The sequence below is a fragment of the Eschrichtius robustus genome, chromosome 11 (genome assembly GCF_028021215.1).
Source record: "Eschrichtius robustus isolate mEscRob2 chromosome 11, mEscRob2.pri, whole genome shotgun sequence".
Classification (NCBI taxonomy): domain Eukaryota; kingdom Metazoa; phylum Chordata; class Mammalia; order Artiodactyla; family Eschrichtiidae; genus Eschrichtius; species Eschrichtius robustus.
Genome location: NC_090834.1, coordinates 67,510,488 through 67,531,353, shown reverse-complemented (window position 1 = coordinate 67,531,353; position 20,866 = coordinate 67,510,488). Strand labels below are relative to the sequence as shown.

Below are 20,866 nucleotides of genomic sequence, written 5' to 3'. Positions count from 1 at the left end.
GTGAATGTGGTCTCTCTCCCTCTCAAAATACCTTACTGTACAAAATTTTTTTTTAATAAATTTATTTATTTATTTTTGGCTGTGTTGGTTCTTCATTGCTGCGCGCAGGCTTTCTCTAGTTGCAGCAAGCGGGGGCTACTCTTCATTGCGGTGCTCGGGCTTCTCATTATGGTGGCTTCTCTTGTTGTGGAGCATGGACTCTAGGTGCGTGGGCTTCAGTAGTTGTGGCACTAGGGCTTAGTTGCTCCGCGGCATGTGGGATCTTCCCGGACCAGGGATCAAACCCGTGTCCCCTGCACTGGCAGGTGGATTCTTAACCACTGTACTAACAGGGAAGTCTCTTACTGTACAAATTTAATGCCTTTTCCATCTTTAAGCACTTATCATGTACTTGGCCATAATTTTTGCAGTTTGAGGTGCAACAAGAAAACCAGCAGAATTTCTTTTTCCTTCTTCACAATTTCACGGATAGAAGATTCGTTCTTACCATAGATATTAGCAAACTCGGCATACAGGTTTTTTTTTTTTCCTTATTAAGTATAGAAGTTTCACCTTTTCACTTAAAGGAAGCACTTTAAGGCTTCTCTTTGGCTATCTGAATTGCCAGCATCACCACTCCTGTGCTTTGGGGCCATTTTTAAGTAAAATAAGAGTTACTTGGGAATTCCCTGGCAGTCCAGTGGTTAGGACTTGGTGCTTTCACTGCTGTGGCCCTGATTCAACCCCTGGTTGGGGAACTAAAATCCTGCAAGGCTCGCGGCACAACCAAAAAAAAAAAAAAGAGTTACTTGAACACAAGGACTGCAATACCCCAACAGTTGATCTTTAACTCAGATAGCTATTAAGTGACTAATGGGTGGGATACACTGGACAAAGGGACAATTCATGTCCTGGTGTCCTAGGCAGGACAGGGCAGAAAGGCACAAAGTTTCATCACGCTACTCAGGACAGTGCACAATTTAAAATTTATGAATTCTTTATTTCTGGAATTTTCTATTTAATATTTTCAGACCACGGTTGACCACAGGTAACTGAAACCATGGAAAGAGGAACTATGGATAAGAAGGGGCTACTGCAGCGCCAAATGCTACCGAGAAATTAAGGAGGAGTCGTTTAAGAAAAGACTACTGGTTTTGCAATTCAGTGGTCACTAGTTAGTTACCTTCAAGACAGCTGAGAAGTCTGGATACAAGTCAGACTGCAATGGGATCAGAAACCAAGCAAATTCTCCATCAGTTAGTTTTCCCAGGAAATAAATAGTGGCTTTTTGGTGCAAGTTCTCTGTGTCTTATTTAATTTTAATAAATTGTCTGTTTGGCTCATTACTTCTCTATATTCTAATCTACTATTCTTTAGTTTAATCATGATCAAAGGTAGAAGTATATCAAATGATGGCATTTACACCTTTAAAAAAAGAAAATATCAGATCATATATGAAAAGTCCACAACTAACATCATACTCAATGATGAGAAACTGAAAGCTTTTCTCTTCTCTTAGAGAAGAGATGAGGAACAAGACAAGGATGCCCACTCTGACCACTTCTATTCAACACAGTTCAGAAAGACTCAGCCAGAGAGATTAGGCAAGAAAAAGAAATAAAAGGCATCCAAATTGGAAAGAAAGAAGCAAAATTATCTCTGTTGCAGATAAAATGCTTTTTCTTATGTAGAAAACTCTCGAGATTCCACCCAATAATTGGTTTATTAAAACTAATAAACCAATTCAGCAAACTTCCAGGATACAAAATCAACCCTCAAAAATCAGTTGTGTTTCTATACACTAACAATGACAATCAGAAAAGAAAATTAAGAAAACAATTCCATTTGCAATAGCATCAAAATGAATAAAATACTCAGGAATAAACTTAACCAAGGAGGCAAAAGACTTGTACATTGAAAACTACAAAACATTACTCAAAGAAATTAAAGATGACACAAATAAATAGAAAAACACTCTATGCTCATGGACTAGAAGACTTAATATTATTAAAACATCTATACTATCCAAGGCAATTTACAGATTCAACACAATCCCTGTCAAAATCTCAAAGGCATTTTTTTTTTTTTTTGCAGAAACAAAAAACATCATCCTAAAATTCATATCGAATCTCAAAGGTCCATGATAGTCAAAACAATCTTGAGATGGGACTTCCCTTAACTGCAGTCCAGCAGTTAAGACTCCATGCTTCCAATGCAGGGGGTGTGGGTCCGATCCCTGGTTGGGGAACTATGATTCCATATGCCCTGTGGCACAGCCAAAAAATTAAAAAAACAAAAAACAATCTTGAGAAGAACAAAGTTGGAGGCCTGATACTTCTTGATTTCAAAACCTATTACAAAGCTAATAGGTAATCAAAACAGTATGGTACTGGGGAATTCCCTGGCAGTCCAGTGGTTAGGACTCCACGCTTCCACTGCAGGAGGCATGGGTTTGATCCCTGGTCGGGGAACTAAGATCCCACAAGCCATGTGGCACAGCCAAAAAAGCCCAAAACAAAACAAAACAAAAAACAGTATGGTACTGGCATAAAAACAGACATACAGACCAATAGAACAGAATAGAGAGCCCAGAAATAAACCCTAATGTATACTGTCAAGTGAGCTTTAAGAAGGGTGCCAAGACCACACAATGAGGAAAGGACCATCTCTTCAACAAGTGGTATTGGTAAAACTGAATATCCACATGCAATAGAATGAAGATGGACCCTTATTTTACACCATGTTCAGAAATTAAGTCCAAATCGGAGTAAAGATCTAAATGTAAGACCTGAAAGTATAAAACTCCAAGAAGAAAATATAGGGGAAAAGCTTCATGACACTGGAATGGGCAATGATTTCTTGGGTATGATTCTAAAAGCACAGGCAACAAAAGCAAAAACAGACAAAACTACATCAAACTTAAAAACTCCTGCACACAAAGGAAACAATCAACAGTGTGGGACATGGGTGAAACAGTCCTTGCCATCCCAGAACTTACACTCCAGGCGGGTAATAAGATATCAAACTATACCGCAATAACACAACCACCTATGTGGTGAAAACTGTGGCAAAAAGGAAAAGCACAAAACGTTGCAAGCATACATTACAGGAAAGCTGGTTAGGTCTAGAATGGGTGGGGTGCTACCTGGAGAAACCTCGCTGAGGAAGTGACAATCAAGCCAAGACCTCCACATTACGGGTGGAGGAAACTTTACAGCAGAGGAAGCAGCATGTCTGAAGACTCTGTGGCAGGAAGGGTCTTAGTAATCTGAGGAAGGTCAAGGTGGCTGGACTGAAGTGAACAAGAAGGGAGGAGAGAGGAAGAAGAGGAGGCTAGAGAGGTTGCAGAGGCCACACTGAACATGGCCCTGTGTGCCATGATAAAGATGTTGGACTTACCTTAAAACAACAGCAAGGCATTGAAGGGTATGGATTCAATATTCAATATTACCTCAATGAAAATAAATCCATAAATTGAAATGGTCTCTAGGTCTGTTCTAACTACAAAAGGTCTAGAAATCTATGATTCCATACTCCATCTCATCTACAATTACAAACTGTGCTCCAAAATTCCAGTTTGTATGACACATATTAAATCAATAGTCTCACATTTAATAATAATGGCTGCTAGTGGTTTCAAGGTGCCCAAATGGAGGATAATTTCCCAGAAAGAAAGTGTAGAGTCGTTCTTATTTTTAACATATAATTACTTTACACCAAAATTCATACATATGAAGAATAAGGTATCACCTCAATTCTGACTCAAAGCACTAAAAGTATTTATAAAACTAAACTCACATGTTCTCTAAACTAGAAATTTCATACAAACCAGCTCAAGACAAAAGTGGCTGTGGAACAGAGACAGTTCTCAGAAGACAGGGAAACTGGCCAATTTGACGCTTTAGAAATTGATTGCAGAAATTTTTTTTCTCAGAAAGCATTCAAACTCTTTGATTAGTGATTCTACTTCAAATAATCTATCCTAACAAGTGAATCCGAGTCAGATAAAGATTTATCTAGGATAGTCACTATTATTTATAAGAGTGGGGAAAAAAATTAAAAGTCCACCAAAAAGGGAACGGTTATAAAGTCACAGTACAAAACTATTATACAGTCACTGAATACCACTTAGTACTTGGGTGACCTTGGGCAAGCAATTTAACCCAAGGTCCGTCTCATCTTTAAAATGGTGGTAATGATGGTACTTAACCTACAGAGTTGACATAAAGACTTAATTAGAAACCTGTTTAAAACATTTAGTACCTGATACACAATAGACTCTAAATAAATGTTAGCATCTGTATACTCAACGTCTTTTTTAAAAAATTTAATGATATGGAACAGACAATATTAATGTTAAGTGTTCAATATGATCCCAACTTGAAAAATAATACATAAAAACATATTTTAAAAAATAAAAACTTGGGAATTCCCTGGCAGTCCAGTGGTTAGGACTCTGTGCTCTCACTGCCAAGGGCCTGGGTTCGATCCCTGGTTGGGGAACCAAGATCCCGCAAGCCGTGCAGCGCAGCCAAAAAAATAAATAAAATAAAAAATAAAAACTCAAAGCAAACATATCAAAATCACCTCTATATGTTAAAGTTATGGGTGATACATATTTTCTTAATAAGTTCCTTTTTTTTCTTAATTTCAACAATATCCTGTTATTGCCTTCACAATAAAAAAAAACTTTAAAAACAGTATTTTACATTAATTATCATGGAGATGCAAATCAAAACACAGTAAGATTCATACCCACTGGAATGCCTATAATAAAAAAAAAATGTTGGTGAGGATATGAAGAAATTGGACCACTCAGACATTGCTGGTAGAAAAGTAAAATGCCCAGCTGCTTTGGAAAACAGCTTAGCAGTTTCTCAAAAGGTTAAACACAGAGTTGCCACATGACCCAGCAATTCCATTCCTAGGTATATACCAGAGAACTGAAAATATACATCCACACAAAAACTTGAACATGCATGCTCACAGCAGTAAATTCATAATAACCAAAAAGTGGGAAAAACTCAAATGTCCATCACCCAATGTGCAAACAAAATATGGTATATCCATAATGAAATATTATTCAGCCATAAAAAGAAATGAAGTACTGTTATGTACTACAACATGGATGAATTTTGAAAACATGATGCTAAGTGAAAGAAGACATACACAAAAGGCCACATATTATGATTCCAGTCATATTGTATGAGTTCAGAATAGGTAAATCCATAGAGGTAGAAAGTAGATTAGTGGTTGCCTAGGGCTGTGGGAGATGAGAGTAAGGGCTAATGGGTACAGTTTTTTTGAGGGAGGGTAATGAAATCTTCTAAAACTGATTTTAGTGATGGTTGCACAAAAATGTGACTACACTAAAAACCACCAAATTGTACACTTTAAGTAGTTAAACTGTATGGTATATGAATTACATCTCAATAAAGCTGCTATTTTTGAAAACAATATTTCTTTAAACTATGTCACCCTTAGATTTATATTGCTGGCCAAAGTATTCAATGACATAAAGTCATCCATATTCTCAGCATGGAACCTCTTTAATCACTCCGAAGTTTTTAGTCCTGTGTAACTTTACAAATCTGATCAAAATGTAGAGTCCACCTTGACCACTGTACCAAATTAATACTATATAACTTTCAAGCAACAATGAAAGAAAAAAGTAACATAGGCTATAGGACAATAAGAAAGAACTGTACAAAAGCATGGTTTGGGGAACTTAATTAAGAGCAGTACCCCTTCCTATTAAATGACACTTGTTAGGCATACATTTGACCACATTTTGAGTGCGAAGGCATATTCATTCCACTAAAAGGAATTTGAAAACTCATTTTATGGGAGAACTATAACTAACACAGGAAGAGCAAGCATCCGGTAAGAAAGTAAAAATGTCCGGCCTAGGAAAACAGAAAGCAGAGACTGCTAGACTCTAGAAAAGGGACATTATATTGAACAAAAATTTTTCTCTTTGTGTGTTTTTCTTTTGTGTGTGTGTGTATGTTTCCCAAAAAAACAAACAAAAAAAAGGATTATGTTAGAAAGCAGCAAATTCCCCAATTAGGACTTGGCTTATTGCCAATGAATTACTGGTTTTTAATCATCAAACAGCCCAGACCAACCTTTAATGTGTAGAATCAGGGAAAATAACTGACCATGATTTGGACCAAAAAGCCTATTAGGCTATTAAATCTCATGGAAGGCTTAGTTTGCCTCATAAACATGCTGAGGCAGAACTAGTTTTTTATGTAGTCTACTAGGGCTCAATAGTAAAAAGTTAACAATATAACACTTTCTTCAATTACTATCAGGTAAGCCAGCTGCAGTGGTTTTTTTGCCCAAAAAAAAGGGGGGGTGGGGGGAAGCTCACAAAAAATTCTTCCTAGATGTTCACAGAATCCTATTCTTTTATTTATTTATGTATGTATGTATGTATGGCTGCGTCAGGTCTTCGTTGCTGTGCGCAGGCTTTCTCTAGTTGTGGCGAGCGGGGCCTACTGTTTGTTGTGGTGTGCAGGCTTCTCATTGCGGTGGCTTCTCTTGCTGCAGAGCATGGGCTCTAAGCGAGCAGGCTCAGTAGTTGTGGCACACGGACTTAGCTGCTCCACGGCATGTGGGATCTTCCCGGACCAGGGCTCAAACCCGTGTCCCCTGCATTGGCAGGTGGATTCTTAACCACTGCGCCACCTGGGAAGTCCCCAGAATCCTATTCTTTACTAAAGAAGAAATTTAACAAATAAGAAAAAAAAAAGTTAACAATCAGCGGAGGCAAAATATTTGCTACAAGAACACACATGTTAATCATCTGAAGCCTCAGGAAAGCTGAAAATAAATTCTATCAATGTGAAGAAAAACAGGAATTATTCTCTCTGAAGAAGCAAATATAGAAACCAAATAGAAAAATTACTTTTTGCAAAGCAAGTTTCATTATAATTTATCTCTTGGTCTCAACCCCTTCTGAGTAATTCTCTTAGGCAAAGGCAGAAAATCTCTCAAATAACCTGGGGGGAAAAATGACCAAAATGAACACTGAGGGACACCAGATACTAATTAAGAAGAAAAAAATCACCTTAAAACACTTGAGAAAGAACCTAAGAGAACTAGAAGGAGGCTGAGATAGTCTGAGATGATCAGAATGGCTTTTAAACCATTCTACCCCTGCCCCTACATATCCAGTAACTGGAACACATTAATTCTGGAAGGGAGTAATTAATCCCTCAATAGTACATATAGTTAAAAGAACACTGGTCTAGAAGTGAAATGGCTTCGGTTCAAAATCTATCTACCCCTTTTTAGCTAGGCAACCTTATGCATTCTATTTCCTCCCGAGTTAAATGGTGATAAGAGTGCCAGTTATGCATCATCACAGGATTACCATGAGGATCAAATGAGACTTTATACACACACATACAAATATATAGGAAAGCACATCTTGCAAATGTTTAATCATTTCATATTTTCATTGCATAGCTGATGACAATCTCTAAGTTTTTATGTTAACGTTCTTCAGTCACTATTGGCATTTATTTCAACCAAGTTTCAAAACAAGGCACAAATCTTTGCTCAATTTAAACCCACACCACCACGAAAACCTTGCCTGCTTTATTTGGATTGAAGGCCAGGCAAAATGCCACTCCAGGTGGCTAAGCAATAATAAACAAGGGCTCACTGTTTCATCACATCCTCACTTGCTCTGTGAATAAAGTTTTTCTCCAAATTTTGTGACTAATTTTGGACTTTTTATAAATACTGCTGTATTTTCTCCCCCAGTTACAAAACTTTTAAATACCTAAATACTAAAACAAAGAACATTTTAAAACTTTAAAATTCAAGATGTTTAAACAGAGTTACATCAAGGAGAACAAAATGTGGTATCAGGGTACAGCACTTCAAGATATTCAACCATGTTTCTCTATCTACTAGTCCAGCCCACACAAATTCTCGCACTGAAAAACAAAGCAATTTCCAGACTTCTGAGAATCCCCCGGTATGTTTTATTTATATATATATGTATATATATATTTTTTAATATATATAAATTTATTTATTTTATTTTATTTATTTTTGGCTGCGTTGGGTCTTTGTTGCTGCGTGCGGGCTTTCTCTAGTTGTGGTGAGCGGGGGCCACTCTTCATTGCGGTGCGCAGGCTTCTCATTGTGGTGGCTTCTCTTGCTGCGGAGCACGGGATCTAGGTGCGCGGGCTTCAGTAGTCGTGGCTCCTGGGCTCTAGAGCACAGGCTCAGTAGTTGTGGTGCACAGGCTTAGTTGCTCCGCAGCATGTGGGATCTTCCCGGACCAGGGCTCAAACCCATGTCGCCTGCATTGACAGGCAGATTCTTAACCACTGTGCCAGCAGGGAAGTCCCTGTTCTATATATTTTAATAACAGACATAATTCTGCTTATTGTCTTTAGTTTTTAAGATTAAACACATGCACACAGTAGGTCATCAAACATTTGCTGAATATAAGACATATTTACTATGTGAACTGTCTTTGGTTTTGATTTTAGTTTAAATAAATGGAAATTTTTTAAAAAGTAAAAATATGATGAGGTTATAGTATCTGTTCCAAATACATTTTTGTATTTTAAAAGTAGGGAAGACAATAAGTTTTTATTTTTATTTATTTAAAGTCCATGATGCCAGAGTGCTAACACATACTTTAGGGGAAAAAATTAGAGAACTAGCCGTTGTTTGTCCTAGACGCACAGAGAAAAGGGAGTCCTTTGGATTTGATGGTCCATTGCAGACTGACTGTCTTGTTTCTAGTTCATAGGGCCTAAACTTGATTAAAATAGCTATTGGGAGAAAAAAAGAGGGATATACCTAATTTTAACCCCTTCTGTGGGATCTGGGCATGCATCATATCCTAACCACTTGTCTTAGGGGTTGTTAATGGAGTGTAAATGTTCTCACCACTATGGTTGTATTCAAAACCTCCTGTCTTTTATTTAAATTAGTGCAGAAATATCAAACAGTAAACTCAAGGATTCTGAAGCTGTTGTAACTAATCATGGTTAAGAGAATTTCTTTAAGATACAGAAAAACAAATACTATATGTTCTCAGTTATATGTAGAATATTTAAAACAATGAACTCAAAGAAATAAGAGAGTAGAATGGTGGTTGAAAGGAGCTGGGGGGTAGGGGAAATGGCGAGATGTTGGTCAAAGGGTACAAACTTCCAGCTTTAAGATGAATGAGATCTGGGATCTAGTGCACAGCATTGTGACAATAATTAACAATACAGGACTATATACTTGAATGTTGTTAAGAGAGTAGATCTTAAAAGCTATAACCACAGGGGGAAAAAAAAGGTAACTATGGGAGGTAATGATAACACAACTAACCTTACCGTGGAAATCATTTCGCAATATATACATATATCAAATCATCACGTTGGGGGACTTCCCTAGTGGTGCAGTCGTTAAGACTCCGCCTGCCAATGCAGGGGACACGGGTTCGAGCCCTGGTCCAGGAAGATCCCACATGCCACGGAGCAACTAAGCCCATGCACCAAAACTACCGAGCCTGCGCTCTAGAGCCCGAGAGCCACAACTACTGAAGCCCACACACTTAGAACCCGTGCTCCACAACAAGAGAAGCCACCGCCAAGAGAAGCCCATGCACCACAACGAAGACCCAATGCAGACAAAAATAAATAAAATTTTTTAAAAATTTATATTAAAAAAAGTCACGTTGTACACCTTCAATTTACATACATTAGGCGTCAATAATATCTCATAAAGCTGGGGGAATTTTTTATAAATAAAAAGAATTTCTTCACAAAAAAAGACATATTTACTTATAATACAACTACAAACACAAATGAGCTACCTGATTAGTAAACAGAAAGGCAGCCCAAAAAAGCCTTAGAAAATAGTACAGCATCATACTGTGAAGTTTTGAAACCTCACACATCAGTTTCTGTATAATTTGTTTGAATCTTTTTTATCATGATATAATTCACATTCCATAAAATTCACCCTCAAAGTGTACATTTTAGTAGTTTTCAGTATATTCACAAGGTTTGGCAACCATCAACTATGTAACTCTAGAACATTTTCATCACCCCAAAAAGAAATCCCAAACCCATCAGTAGTCACTCACCATTCCCACTTCCCCTCAGCCTCTGGCAACCACTAATCTATTCTATATCTCTATGTGTTTGCCTATTTTGGGCATTTCACATAAATTGGATCACACAATATGTGGCTTTTGTGAGTTTGATCAAGTCTTTCATTTCATTATGGTGTGGTTTCTCCCTCTGCAGTTGTTTCTAATTAAAGCATGACCAAGTATATGTATAAAACATACACACACAAATAAAGAGCAAAAAATTGTATTGTGAGGCTGATATGGAATAATAGATATAGGTACAAAGAATACTACCTAGATGAATACACTGTAATTTTGACAATCTTTGCTGCAAAATTTCTGAAAGATATAATGTGATTTTTAAAAAGAATGCTGACCAACATTTTGGTATTTTCCATACCAGTAACTTAAATTATTATTATAAATTTTAATTACTGTACTTTGCTATTATAAAAAAGACACTTAACTATAAAAAGAATTGATACATATAAATAGCTATAAAAATCCCAAAAAAGTCAACAGAAAAAAATACGTCAATAGTTACGGCATTTAGGTGATTGGAAAACAGGCTTTTTAATGTGTTTTATTTTTAATTTAAAAGTATTATCACTGTCACTTTTTGAAAGACATTTTTGACATATATCCAAAAATTTCAAGCTTGGTGTTATAAATAAGCAAAAGCAGTAATTCCCAACCCTTCATGTGCATATATGATTACTTTCATACCTAAACTAAATGTACATGATATGGAAAGATGACACTAATATATTGATCAGTTAAAAAAGTAAGTTGAACTATGTGTAGCATGACCCTATTGGTACAGAAACAAAACACTATGTATTGTATAGGTGTGTATTTGCATGTCTATAAAAAGGTCAGCAAAGATATTCATCAAACAGTTAAAAGTGGTTACTCCTGTAGAGTCAGACTAAAAAGGGTAAAGAGATTTTACTTTTTATTTCATATATTTGTATTAATTGCCTATTTAATAACAAAGCTACCTTTTGTAATTTTTTAATCACCAATGTTTTTAATTAAATGTGCCATCAATTTAGATTTTCTTTAAAAAAAATAAAAGAACATTAAAGTCAAAACTTTAATGTGTCAATTTTTAATTATCCAAACCAAGGGAGAAACCAAACCCAGCAGAAAATACCAATATGGCTTCCAAACACATAATCATTTTTTACAGCATCTTTACTCATAACATATCCCAGAGGAAACATCCAAGTGGCACCCGAAAAAGTCTAGGATGAAAGCTTTGCTGTATGATATCTATAAAGATAATTAACATCACATTTTACCCCATCATATCCATGCTTTAACAATCATTGCCAGTACATGTGGAACCAGAATTTAAAAAGAAAAAACAGCTCCCTAAGAGAAGACAGGTACAGATTAATACAAAATACTTAATTTCCAAAAAAGAGCCAAGTCGTAAAAATACCGAACAAAGTTTTAGAAGGCACTGGAGAAGAGAGAGAAATAGGAAGTACTGTCAGTCTCATTCTTTCTTTCCTTTCTTATTTATCTCGTGATGCTTCACACCTAAACTCCTTAGTGAACTCACCAACAAGGGGCTATGGGGCCCACTTGAAATGTGCAATCTGAACAATGCTGTAAGCAAGAAAAGATTAGAGTCATACCTTTTCCAAAATGAACTTGTTTAAATACGGCATGTAGCCCTGATTGGAGACAGGCCCCTCATCATCATCCCGGAAGTGCTCTTCAAGGGCAACAGGGTCATGTGGAACCTTCAGCACTGTGCACAGGTTATGGGAAAGAACCTAAGGGAGAAAGAGGGTAGTTTAGAGGCATCCACTAACCAGCACGTGGCACCTTCACTGTCCGAACACAACTGGCTGCTCCCTGTCCTGGGGAGAGAAAGATGAAGAATAAATTGCCAGCTGCCAGCTCCCCACCTGTTACCCATAGTGTCTCATTCCCTCCCCAGTTTTGGTCCACTTCAAACAAGTCTCCCTTACATGCCTTACAATGAGCCAGGCTCCAGGCAAGATCTGTGACTACCAGACTGCTTGTAGTCTTTTATTAATTGGCCCACATTAGAAAGAAAAAGGGGGGAAAGAGCAAGAGAATGTGTTTAAAATTAAACTTCTCCCCAAGTAAAGCAGTCCGTCAAGTAGAGCTGTAAGAGAAAGAACCTGGTTCTGAACAGCTGCAGCTGGGGGTTCTGGACAAGGTGGCTGACCTAGGCCCAGCCACAACCTCTCTGGGCTTCAATTCTCTCCTTTGTCCAATATAAAGGGCCAAGTTAATATACAAATATACCAGATATTAATTAGTAATCTCTAAGCATCCAAACATCTCTAAAATTCTATGATGCTAGGCTAAGTTTTCAGGATGAGTATAAAAGAGTATAAATATAAAAAGAGAAAGAAATCAAGGGCCCAATTTAGAAATACATGAAAAATCAATAGCAAAAAAATCTCAGGAGTCACCAAAATGGTTGAAAATATTCTGTCGAAAATCTGCATCCTGGTCTTGCAATAATCGAAGTGCACACTTTAACATTCAGATAGTTGAGTGAGCAGTCTGGGCTCTTTCACTACTCATCAGGAAAATCTAGGGCTTCCCTGGTGGCGCAGTGGTTGAGAATCTGCCTGCCAATGCAGGGGACACGGGTTCGAGCCCTGATCTGGGAAGATCCCACATGTCGCGGAGCAACCAGGCCTGTGAGCCACAACTACTGAGCCTGCGCGTCTGGAGCCTGTGCTCCGCAACAAGAGAGTCCGCGATAGTGAGAGGTACGTGCACCGCGATGAAGAGTGGCCCCCGCTCGTCGCAACTAGAGAAAGCCCTCGCACAGAAACGAAGACCCAACACAGCTAAAATAAATAAATAAATTTATAAATGAACATCTAAATATAAAACTTAAATCCCTTCCATCCCATTTGTGCATTCTAAACAGGTCAAATTACATAGCTAAGGCCATGCTGCCTCTAACACAGAATCTTATTAGATGTTAAATCCCAGGTTAAAATCTTCCCTATTTGTCTCAGCCCTACCCATTTAATCGCTTAAGGAGCCAAATTCATCTCAATGAATACTTTCAATTCCATAAAGCAAGTTACTTTTTTCTGCATACACATATTTCGTTAGAATTTTTTAAGATTAAAAAAATTAACCTATTAAAAAACATTTGCATATCTTCTTTCTACATTTGTTTTGTTTCTCAAAGCTTCATTTATGTGGAGATCCTTTTCTACATGCTCTACTGGTTTTAAGGAAGTAAGTAAAGTAAAGGAAGTAAACTCACAAATGGTTATAAATGAAGTAATGAAGACTTCTATCAGCCCCTACAAAGCAGGCTGTTTTTCTCAAGTAAAACTTCTATTTGCCAGTAGTAGAGCACATGAAAAGGGCACGGTGGAGCTTTTACTGAATCTTGCACCACAGTCAGCAAAATCCTAGACATTTCCTTTCTCTATTTACCTAGTAAAACCTACAGAGTAATTATCTACCTTCAAAAAGGTTTTGTGAGAATCAACTTCAGGAATGTAAGGAGCTTAAAAACTGCAACATACCATGGAAATATAGAGCATACTCCTCACATAAGGCTCAACAGTCATTCACATTTTAAAATTACTTGGGACTTTATTCAAGTAAAAATTCCCAACCACAGGTTAACCTATGGTACGTCCATAAAACGTTAAGAACAGTGAGGAACTCACTGGGTAGTGATACGTAAAGATCTACAAGATAACTTAAGTGAAAAAAAGCAATATACCTAAGACTACATATAGTGTGTTATCTTTTGTGTAAAAGAAAAAGGAAGAAGAAATAAGATACTCTAGAAGGATATATAAGAAACGAGTAACCATGGGGAGAAAACTAGTATGACTGCAGACCAGGAGCAAAAGATTTCTTACTGTATCTCCCTTTTCATTAAGTTTAGGAAAAAATTTTACGTATTCAAAAACATAATAACTATTTTAAAAAGTAAACACACACACACACATACACACACGTATATATACACACATACACACACACATATATACACAGACATATACACACACATACACACACACAGACATATATACACACACGTATACATACACACGCACATACACACACACACACACACACACACACACACACACTTTTCTTAATGGCCAGCTTAAGCCCATACAGCTAAATCTACTTATATTTGAACTCTACACTTTTTCTTCTACATTAACTTACTCCCTAAAGTTTAGGTATAAAAGGAAGACATATTCCACAGCAATGTACCATGACTAATGGATGAATAAGATGTAAGGGCAATAAATGAGCTCAGAGAGAATAGTGTGTGCTACAATGACTTCACAGATTAAGTGAAATGTAACCTAGGCCTTAAAATAAAAAGAGCTTTTGGATAGGAAAAGGGCAATTGGAAAGCTTTCCAATAGAGAAATAACATGAGAAAAGTAACTGATTAATGCAACATCCTCAGGGTACAAAAAGCAGACACCAATCTCTCTCACACCCATCCCTTTCTTTGCCTTTGGGTTTCACAGATCCTCCAACTAAAGCCCTGGCAGGGGCATTAGATGCCATATTGTCATCTTTCTCATCTTATAGATGGTGAGTACTGGCTCAAAGAGATTAAATTTGTTTTTCTTGACTAAGGTTACTTAGGAGAACTGAGACTAGAAGTCAGGTTTTGTAATTGCTGGTCCAACACTCTCTAGTAACAAGGAACATTATGTTTCCAGTTTTCTAAAGTCAACAACATCTTTGCATAGCTGCTTTAGTTCAACCAGTGATCCCACTGAAGATTTAGATTTAAACTCTAGACTTCAGCCTTGGACAATTAAATACAGGGATAACTGAATTCAGTGATAACTTTCTCAACCACATTCATTTAGTTAAGCAAACTGTGAGGGAGGCAGCAGATTATATTAAAGGACTCTGGAGGAGGAGACCTGAGTACCAGCCCTATTCGTGTGGTCTGTTCCTGTACAGTGGTTTGCCATTTACCCTTTTTAAATATTAGAATATTTTGCTACTTACTCGCTTAGTCTCAGTATCCTCACTGCAAAAGGAAGAGTTGGTGACTTGTCTCTAAAAATAATGTTTTTAAAAGCTCAATCCTTAACTATCAACCCAAACTCATTTCATGAACTCAACAGAAAGAACTATAATTTAGATCAGAAATTCGGCTTTTTTCATTGTTAGTAAGGCCTAGAACTGGGAAGTCTTCTTCAAACAAAATAACAAACTGAATAATAGATAATTGGAAAAGTTTTGTAACTAAAAGAAAAAAAAATGTGCCATCTTTTAAACTTTAAAAAAAATTTATCAGTAATTTTTTTTAAAGCCTAGACAGTATCTCAAGTTTTTTTTTAAAGTAAAATGTATTTAAAAAAACAAATTCTTGAAGGCCAGAATATAAACTAATAACAAGAAGTAAAATCTCCATAAGCTTAAACAGCAGTTTATGCTTTTTTAGAGTAGACTCACATCATCCATTAGTTGGTTTTAGTCTCACCCCTGGAAAGTATATGGTATTGCTACTTTACAGATGAAGAGGCTGAGTGAGAGATAAGGAGATATCCCCCAGATGACAGAGTTTTAAGTGCCGTGAAACTAGGTCTAGAATCCAAACCTTATACTTTGGTGCCCTTTCCCTGCCCTGCCACATTCCCTCTCCTCCTGGAAAAACAGAGAGCCCTGCCTATACAAAAGTGACATGCATGCTGTGGCCATGCATGTATGTTATTGCTAAGGTGCAGTGATGGACTGGTGCCCACCCGGTCAGTTCTCCAGCACCCAGCAACATGGCTGGAGCTATTCAGCGGAGCCAACTTAAATCCAGTGGTGAAGAACACATCCGTCTAGAAATCTGGGACCACTCTCTCTCTGGAAGCCCTCATCTCTCAGCACCCGCCTTTGGGGGAAACTGTTCCAAGAGGTACTAGCATCCTCTCCAGATGAGGAAGCTGGAAAACAGATGAGGACAAAAGCAATCAGGAGGAAATAGGACTACAAGTTCTTGATTTGTAAAAGGACTGCCCCTGAATCACTCTAATCAGTGTTTGCAAGTTTCTTGAGAAAGTTGAATTTACCCTACTTCAAATGCCTGCTCCTCCAAAGGCCATTCTTTCAACGCCCACATAATTGCTAAGCAACTTTGCTCTCAGGCCCCAATTTGAAGAATAAACTATTGTTACTACAATAAAAGATCCATATCCATGCCAGACCCTCATCTCTCCAGTTCCTTCATAGCTGTCTGCTAGTGCCTCTGCAGGGCCTCCGCTGACAAGAGATGACTAATTAACTGCTCGTGTGGTCTGTTCCTTTTCAGCAGTTTGCCATTTACCCTTTTTAAGCATTTTGCTCCAACTATCCTGAAACGATATCAAGGATGATGAATGACTAAACAGTATTTTAACACACATGAGTGCCTAATGCTTACCCTCCTCCCTCCCAAAGATGTAGAGATTACAAAGGTTCTCTGAAATGAGCCCCCCAGTCACAGACTGTTTCCCTTCACAGGATGTGCACAATGGGCAAAATTCAACACTGAAAAAAAGGGGGGTAGGGATCGCTATTCCGACAAGCTTATCTGAACCGACACAATTACAGAACTATAATTCATAATGGGCAAACTTTTTTTTTAAATGTGAAAATTCCTGTCTTTTTTATAAAATTTCAAGCTCATGGCGAATTACCAGAAAACTCTTCCTAACAGAATGACCAACTTCCTACCAGTGCTATGCCCTGCCTTAAGAGCATTGTCTTAATAGAAGTCCCGCCCCTTACCACAAGGACTCATTTTCCCTTTCCCGACAATATCTTTTCATCCTGCTTGGCACTGCTTAAGGCCTGCTTGCTTTCTGTTAAATTATCTTTATCATACTCAGCCTCAGAAATCTCAGTCATCTTCTGACTCAGTCCCTGAATGCAATCAATCACCATCCTAGACACTTTTACCAAATTAATCTTCAAAGGCTGCTGACCTCACATTATCACCTTGTCTGAAAGTCATCAAAAGCCTACGGAAGTAAAAACCAGAGGTATCTGAGCTCTGCATTTAAGTCACTTGGCAAGCCAGCCCCACTTTACATTTCTAGCCTTATTTTTTCCCACCCCTCTGCACCAACTGTACAAATCTAGTCAAACAAGCTTACTCACAGCACCCCAAACAAACCCTGTATCACTCCCCTGCTCCCTCCAGGCCTCTGCTCTAATCACCCCTACACCTCCATTTCTACCTAACATAACTGCCATCCCTTTCTGAAGCCTCCACCACCCAAAATCAAGATGGTCTTCCCCACTCTGCATTTCCCAAGCACTACGTATTTCTTATCTTACACTACCACACATGATTTTCCCTCTCCCATAAGACTGTAAATTTCTGAAAGGCCCATGTCTCACCTATGCTTGCATCCCCACAGCACTTAACGTGCTACTCAGAATCTTGCAGACAGCTTTCAATAAATGCTGAACAAATTCTTTCTAAAAATCCTCTTTTCACAGTAAAACCATAATACTTTAACAATGGCAATGCTCTTAGGAAATATCCTACCGCTATCTCCTTATTTCACTGATAAAAAGACTGAGGCCTGAGACTTGCCTAAGTCACAAACCAATTAGTAACAAATCAACAACAAGAACCCAGGTCTCCTAACTGCCTGTCCCTCAATCGTGCCCTGTCCTGGAAACATTCTCTTTTGCCTAGTCACATCCTTCAAGACTGGGTTATTCTTCATAAGCTCTAGGAAACCTTCACCGCCCCCTCTGTCCACTGAACTCCTCCTATTCAGCACTTACGTGAATTCTGTTTCACATACCAGTAATATCTCAAATACCTAACTGCAGCTCAGTAAGGGAGGAAAGCCTGCCTAATGTTGTTCTTCCATATCCTTTACGGTGACCAGCAGAGGGTTAAGGGAGGACTCAGTGGGAGCATAACACTTATGGACACATTAAGGAAGGATATCTAACTCAAAACCGTCTGTTGTGATGTGTCCACAGAACGTATACCATTGAACTACAGTATATGCCACTGGATTATATTCTAAATAGACTACCTTTAATAAGATATTTTGGATAATTCACTAAGTTAGCCCTCTTCAGAAAACAGAAAGAAAATACTGGTAAATTTGACCACATAAAAATTCTTAAATTTCCCTTTAAAAAGAGACACTATAAACAAACAAACAAAAAAGGCTAATAGCTCCAATATTCAAATTACTCCTAGAAATTATTAAATAAAAGGTGAACACCTAATTTTAAAAATGGACCACGGGGGCTTCCCTGGTGGCGCAGTGGTTGAGAATCTGCCTGCCAATGCAGGGGATACAGGTTTGAGCCCTGGTCTGGGAAGATCCCACATGCCGCGGAGCAACTAGGCCCGTGAGCCACAATTGCTGAGCCTGCGCGTCTGGTGCCTGTGCTCCGCAACAAGAGAGGCCGCAATAGTGAGAGGCCCGCGCACCGCGATGAAGAGTGGCCCCCACTTGCCGCAACTAGAGAAAGCCCTCGCACAGAAACGAAGACCCAACACAGCCATAAATAAATAAATAAATAAATAAAATTTAAAAAAAAAAAAAAAATGGACCATGGACACGAATAGAAAATTCACAAAAGAAGCTAATGACTAATAAGTATAGGAAATGATGCTTAACTTCGCTAGTGATCAACATAATGCAAACTAAAAGAGCTACTACTTTTTGCCTGAAAAACAACACCTGGTGTTTAAGCAGACACAGGGGAGTAAAAATTGCCAACACCCAACACTGGAGAAGGTATAGAGCAGGTTTTCTCTGTCGCTGCTGACATTTTAGGCCAGATAATTCTTTGCTGGGGAGCAGGGGGAGGTGTCCTATGCATTGTAGAAAGTTTAGCAGCATCCCTGGCTGAAAACATCAAAACATCTCGAATATCTGTGAATAGTAAAGTAGTTAAACAAAGCATAACTCATCAACACAGTGAAATAGCTCATAGCCATAAAGGATGATGGTGTCTGTATCTATGTGCACTGACATGGAAACATGACCCTAACACACTGTTTAAGAAAATAGGCTACAAAAGCATATGAAATAGGATCCTATTTACATAAAAGGATATATATGTATGAGTATATGCACATATGTGCATGCATGTGTATACATGTAGGAAGTAAGGGAGACAGAGGGAGAAAGAGGGAGGAAGGATGGTGAGCGAAAGATGTTAGAAAATCATTGCAAAGTTAACTGCATCTGCCTTTGGTGGTAGAATTTCAAGTGCTTTTACCTTTGTCTCTATACTTTATTTTTTTTTAAAGATTTGTTTAATATTTATTTATTTTATTTATTTTTGGCTGCATCGGGTCTTAGCTGCGTCACGTGGGATCTTCATTGAGGCATGCGGGATCTTTTGTTGTGGTGCCCAGGCTTCTCTCTCATTGTGGTGGTGGGTTTTCTCTTCTCTAGTTGTGGCACGCAGGCTCCAGGGCACCTGGGCTCTGTAGTTTGCGGCACGTAGGTTCTCTAGTTGAGGCACACGAGCTCAGCAGTTGTAGCACACAGGCTTAGTTGCCCGCGGCATGTGGGATCATAGTTCCCTGACCAGGGATCAAACCCACGTCCCCTGCATTGTAAGGCGGATTCTTTACCACTGGACCACCAGGGAAGTCCCTGTCTCTATACTTTAAAACAGGGGTCCCCAACCCCCAGGCCACGGACCAGTACCAGTCCGCGGCCTGTTAGAAACCAGGCTGCACAGCAGGAGGTAAGCAGCAGGGGAGCAAGCAAAGCTTCATCTGTTGCTCCCCGTAGCTCCCTATCGCTCACATTACTGCCTGAACCATACCCTCCCCAACGCCCCCATTCCGTGGAAAAATTGGCTTCCATGAAACCAGTCCCTGGTGCCAAAAAGGTTGGGGACCTCTGCCTTAAAGTGTTGTTTGAATATTCTATGTTCTCCCTTTATAATCAGAAAAAGTGAAGCTTTTATATTTATGTAAAATTTTTAAATTAATTTTTTAAATTAATTTTATTAGTGCTCTCTATCTGGGGTTTCAGCTAGAGAGCACCAATAAAATTATAAAATATGAAGAGATCATTGTAGGACTATAAAGTTGATGAAATTAACTCACTCGAGTCATTCACAAAGAACTATGCTTTGCCATGCCTCTTGAAGAAGTCACACTATGGGCAACAAAGTCTCCTGATCTGGGCAGCCTCCTTAGATTCCAGCCTCCCACTGGATCACAGCATAAACAAATGTCTTTAAGAAGATAAATCAGGGACTTCCCTGGTGGTCCAGTGGGTAAGATTCCGCACTCCCAATGCAGGGGACCCGGGTTCGATCCCTGGCCAGGGAACTAGATCCCACATGCATGCCACAACTAAGATTTGCGTGCCACAACTAAGGAGCCCACATGCCGCAACTAAGGAGCCCGCCTGCCACAACTAAGACCCAGAGCAACCAAAGAAATAAATAAATATTAAAAAAAAAAAAAAAAGGATCCTGCGTGCCACAACAAAGACCTAGAGCAGCCTAAATAAATAAATATTTTATTTAAAAAGGAAGATAAATCATGTATAAGAAGATTTAACTCCAGTAAGTTTCTGTTTCTATTTCTCCCACTACTCTGTAAGCTCCTTAAAGAGAAGATCTTTATTGTATCTATCCTGCAATATCAAAACCTAATAAAGTGCCAAGGGGAGAGTGCCTGATGTCAACAAATGTTTGCTAAATGAGTCCCATTTAAGAATTTTCTTTCTTTCTTTTTTTGTTTTTTTTTTGTTGCTGTTGTTTAGTTTCATTTAGTTTGCTTCTCTATCACCTTTA

General features: G+C 38.4%; 1 protein-coding gene across 2 annotated transcripts in view; it reads right to left on the bottom strand.

Moving 5' to 3' along the window:
• The window catches only part of SWAP70 (switching B cell complex subunit SWAP70), a 77,273-nt gene that overhangs the window by 41,244 nt on the left and 15,163 nt on the right, over positions 1 to 20,866 (bottom strand). For both annotated transcript variants that reach the window (XM_068555610.1, XM_068555611.1), the window contains exon 2: positions 11,728 to 11,868. In XM_068555610.1, the coding sequence (XP_068411711.1) occupies positions 11,728 to 11,868 (141 nt within the window). The remainder of the gene's footprint in view (positions 1 to 11,727; positions 11,869 to 20,866) is intronic.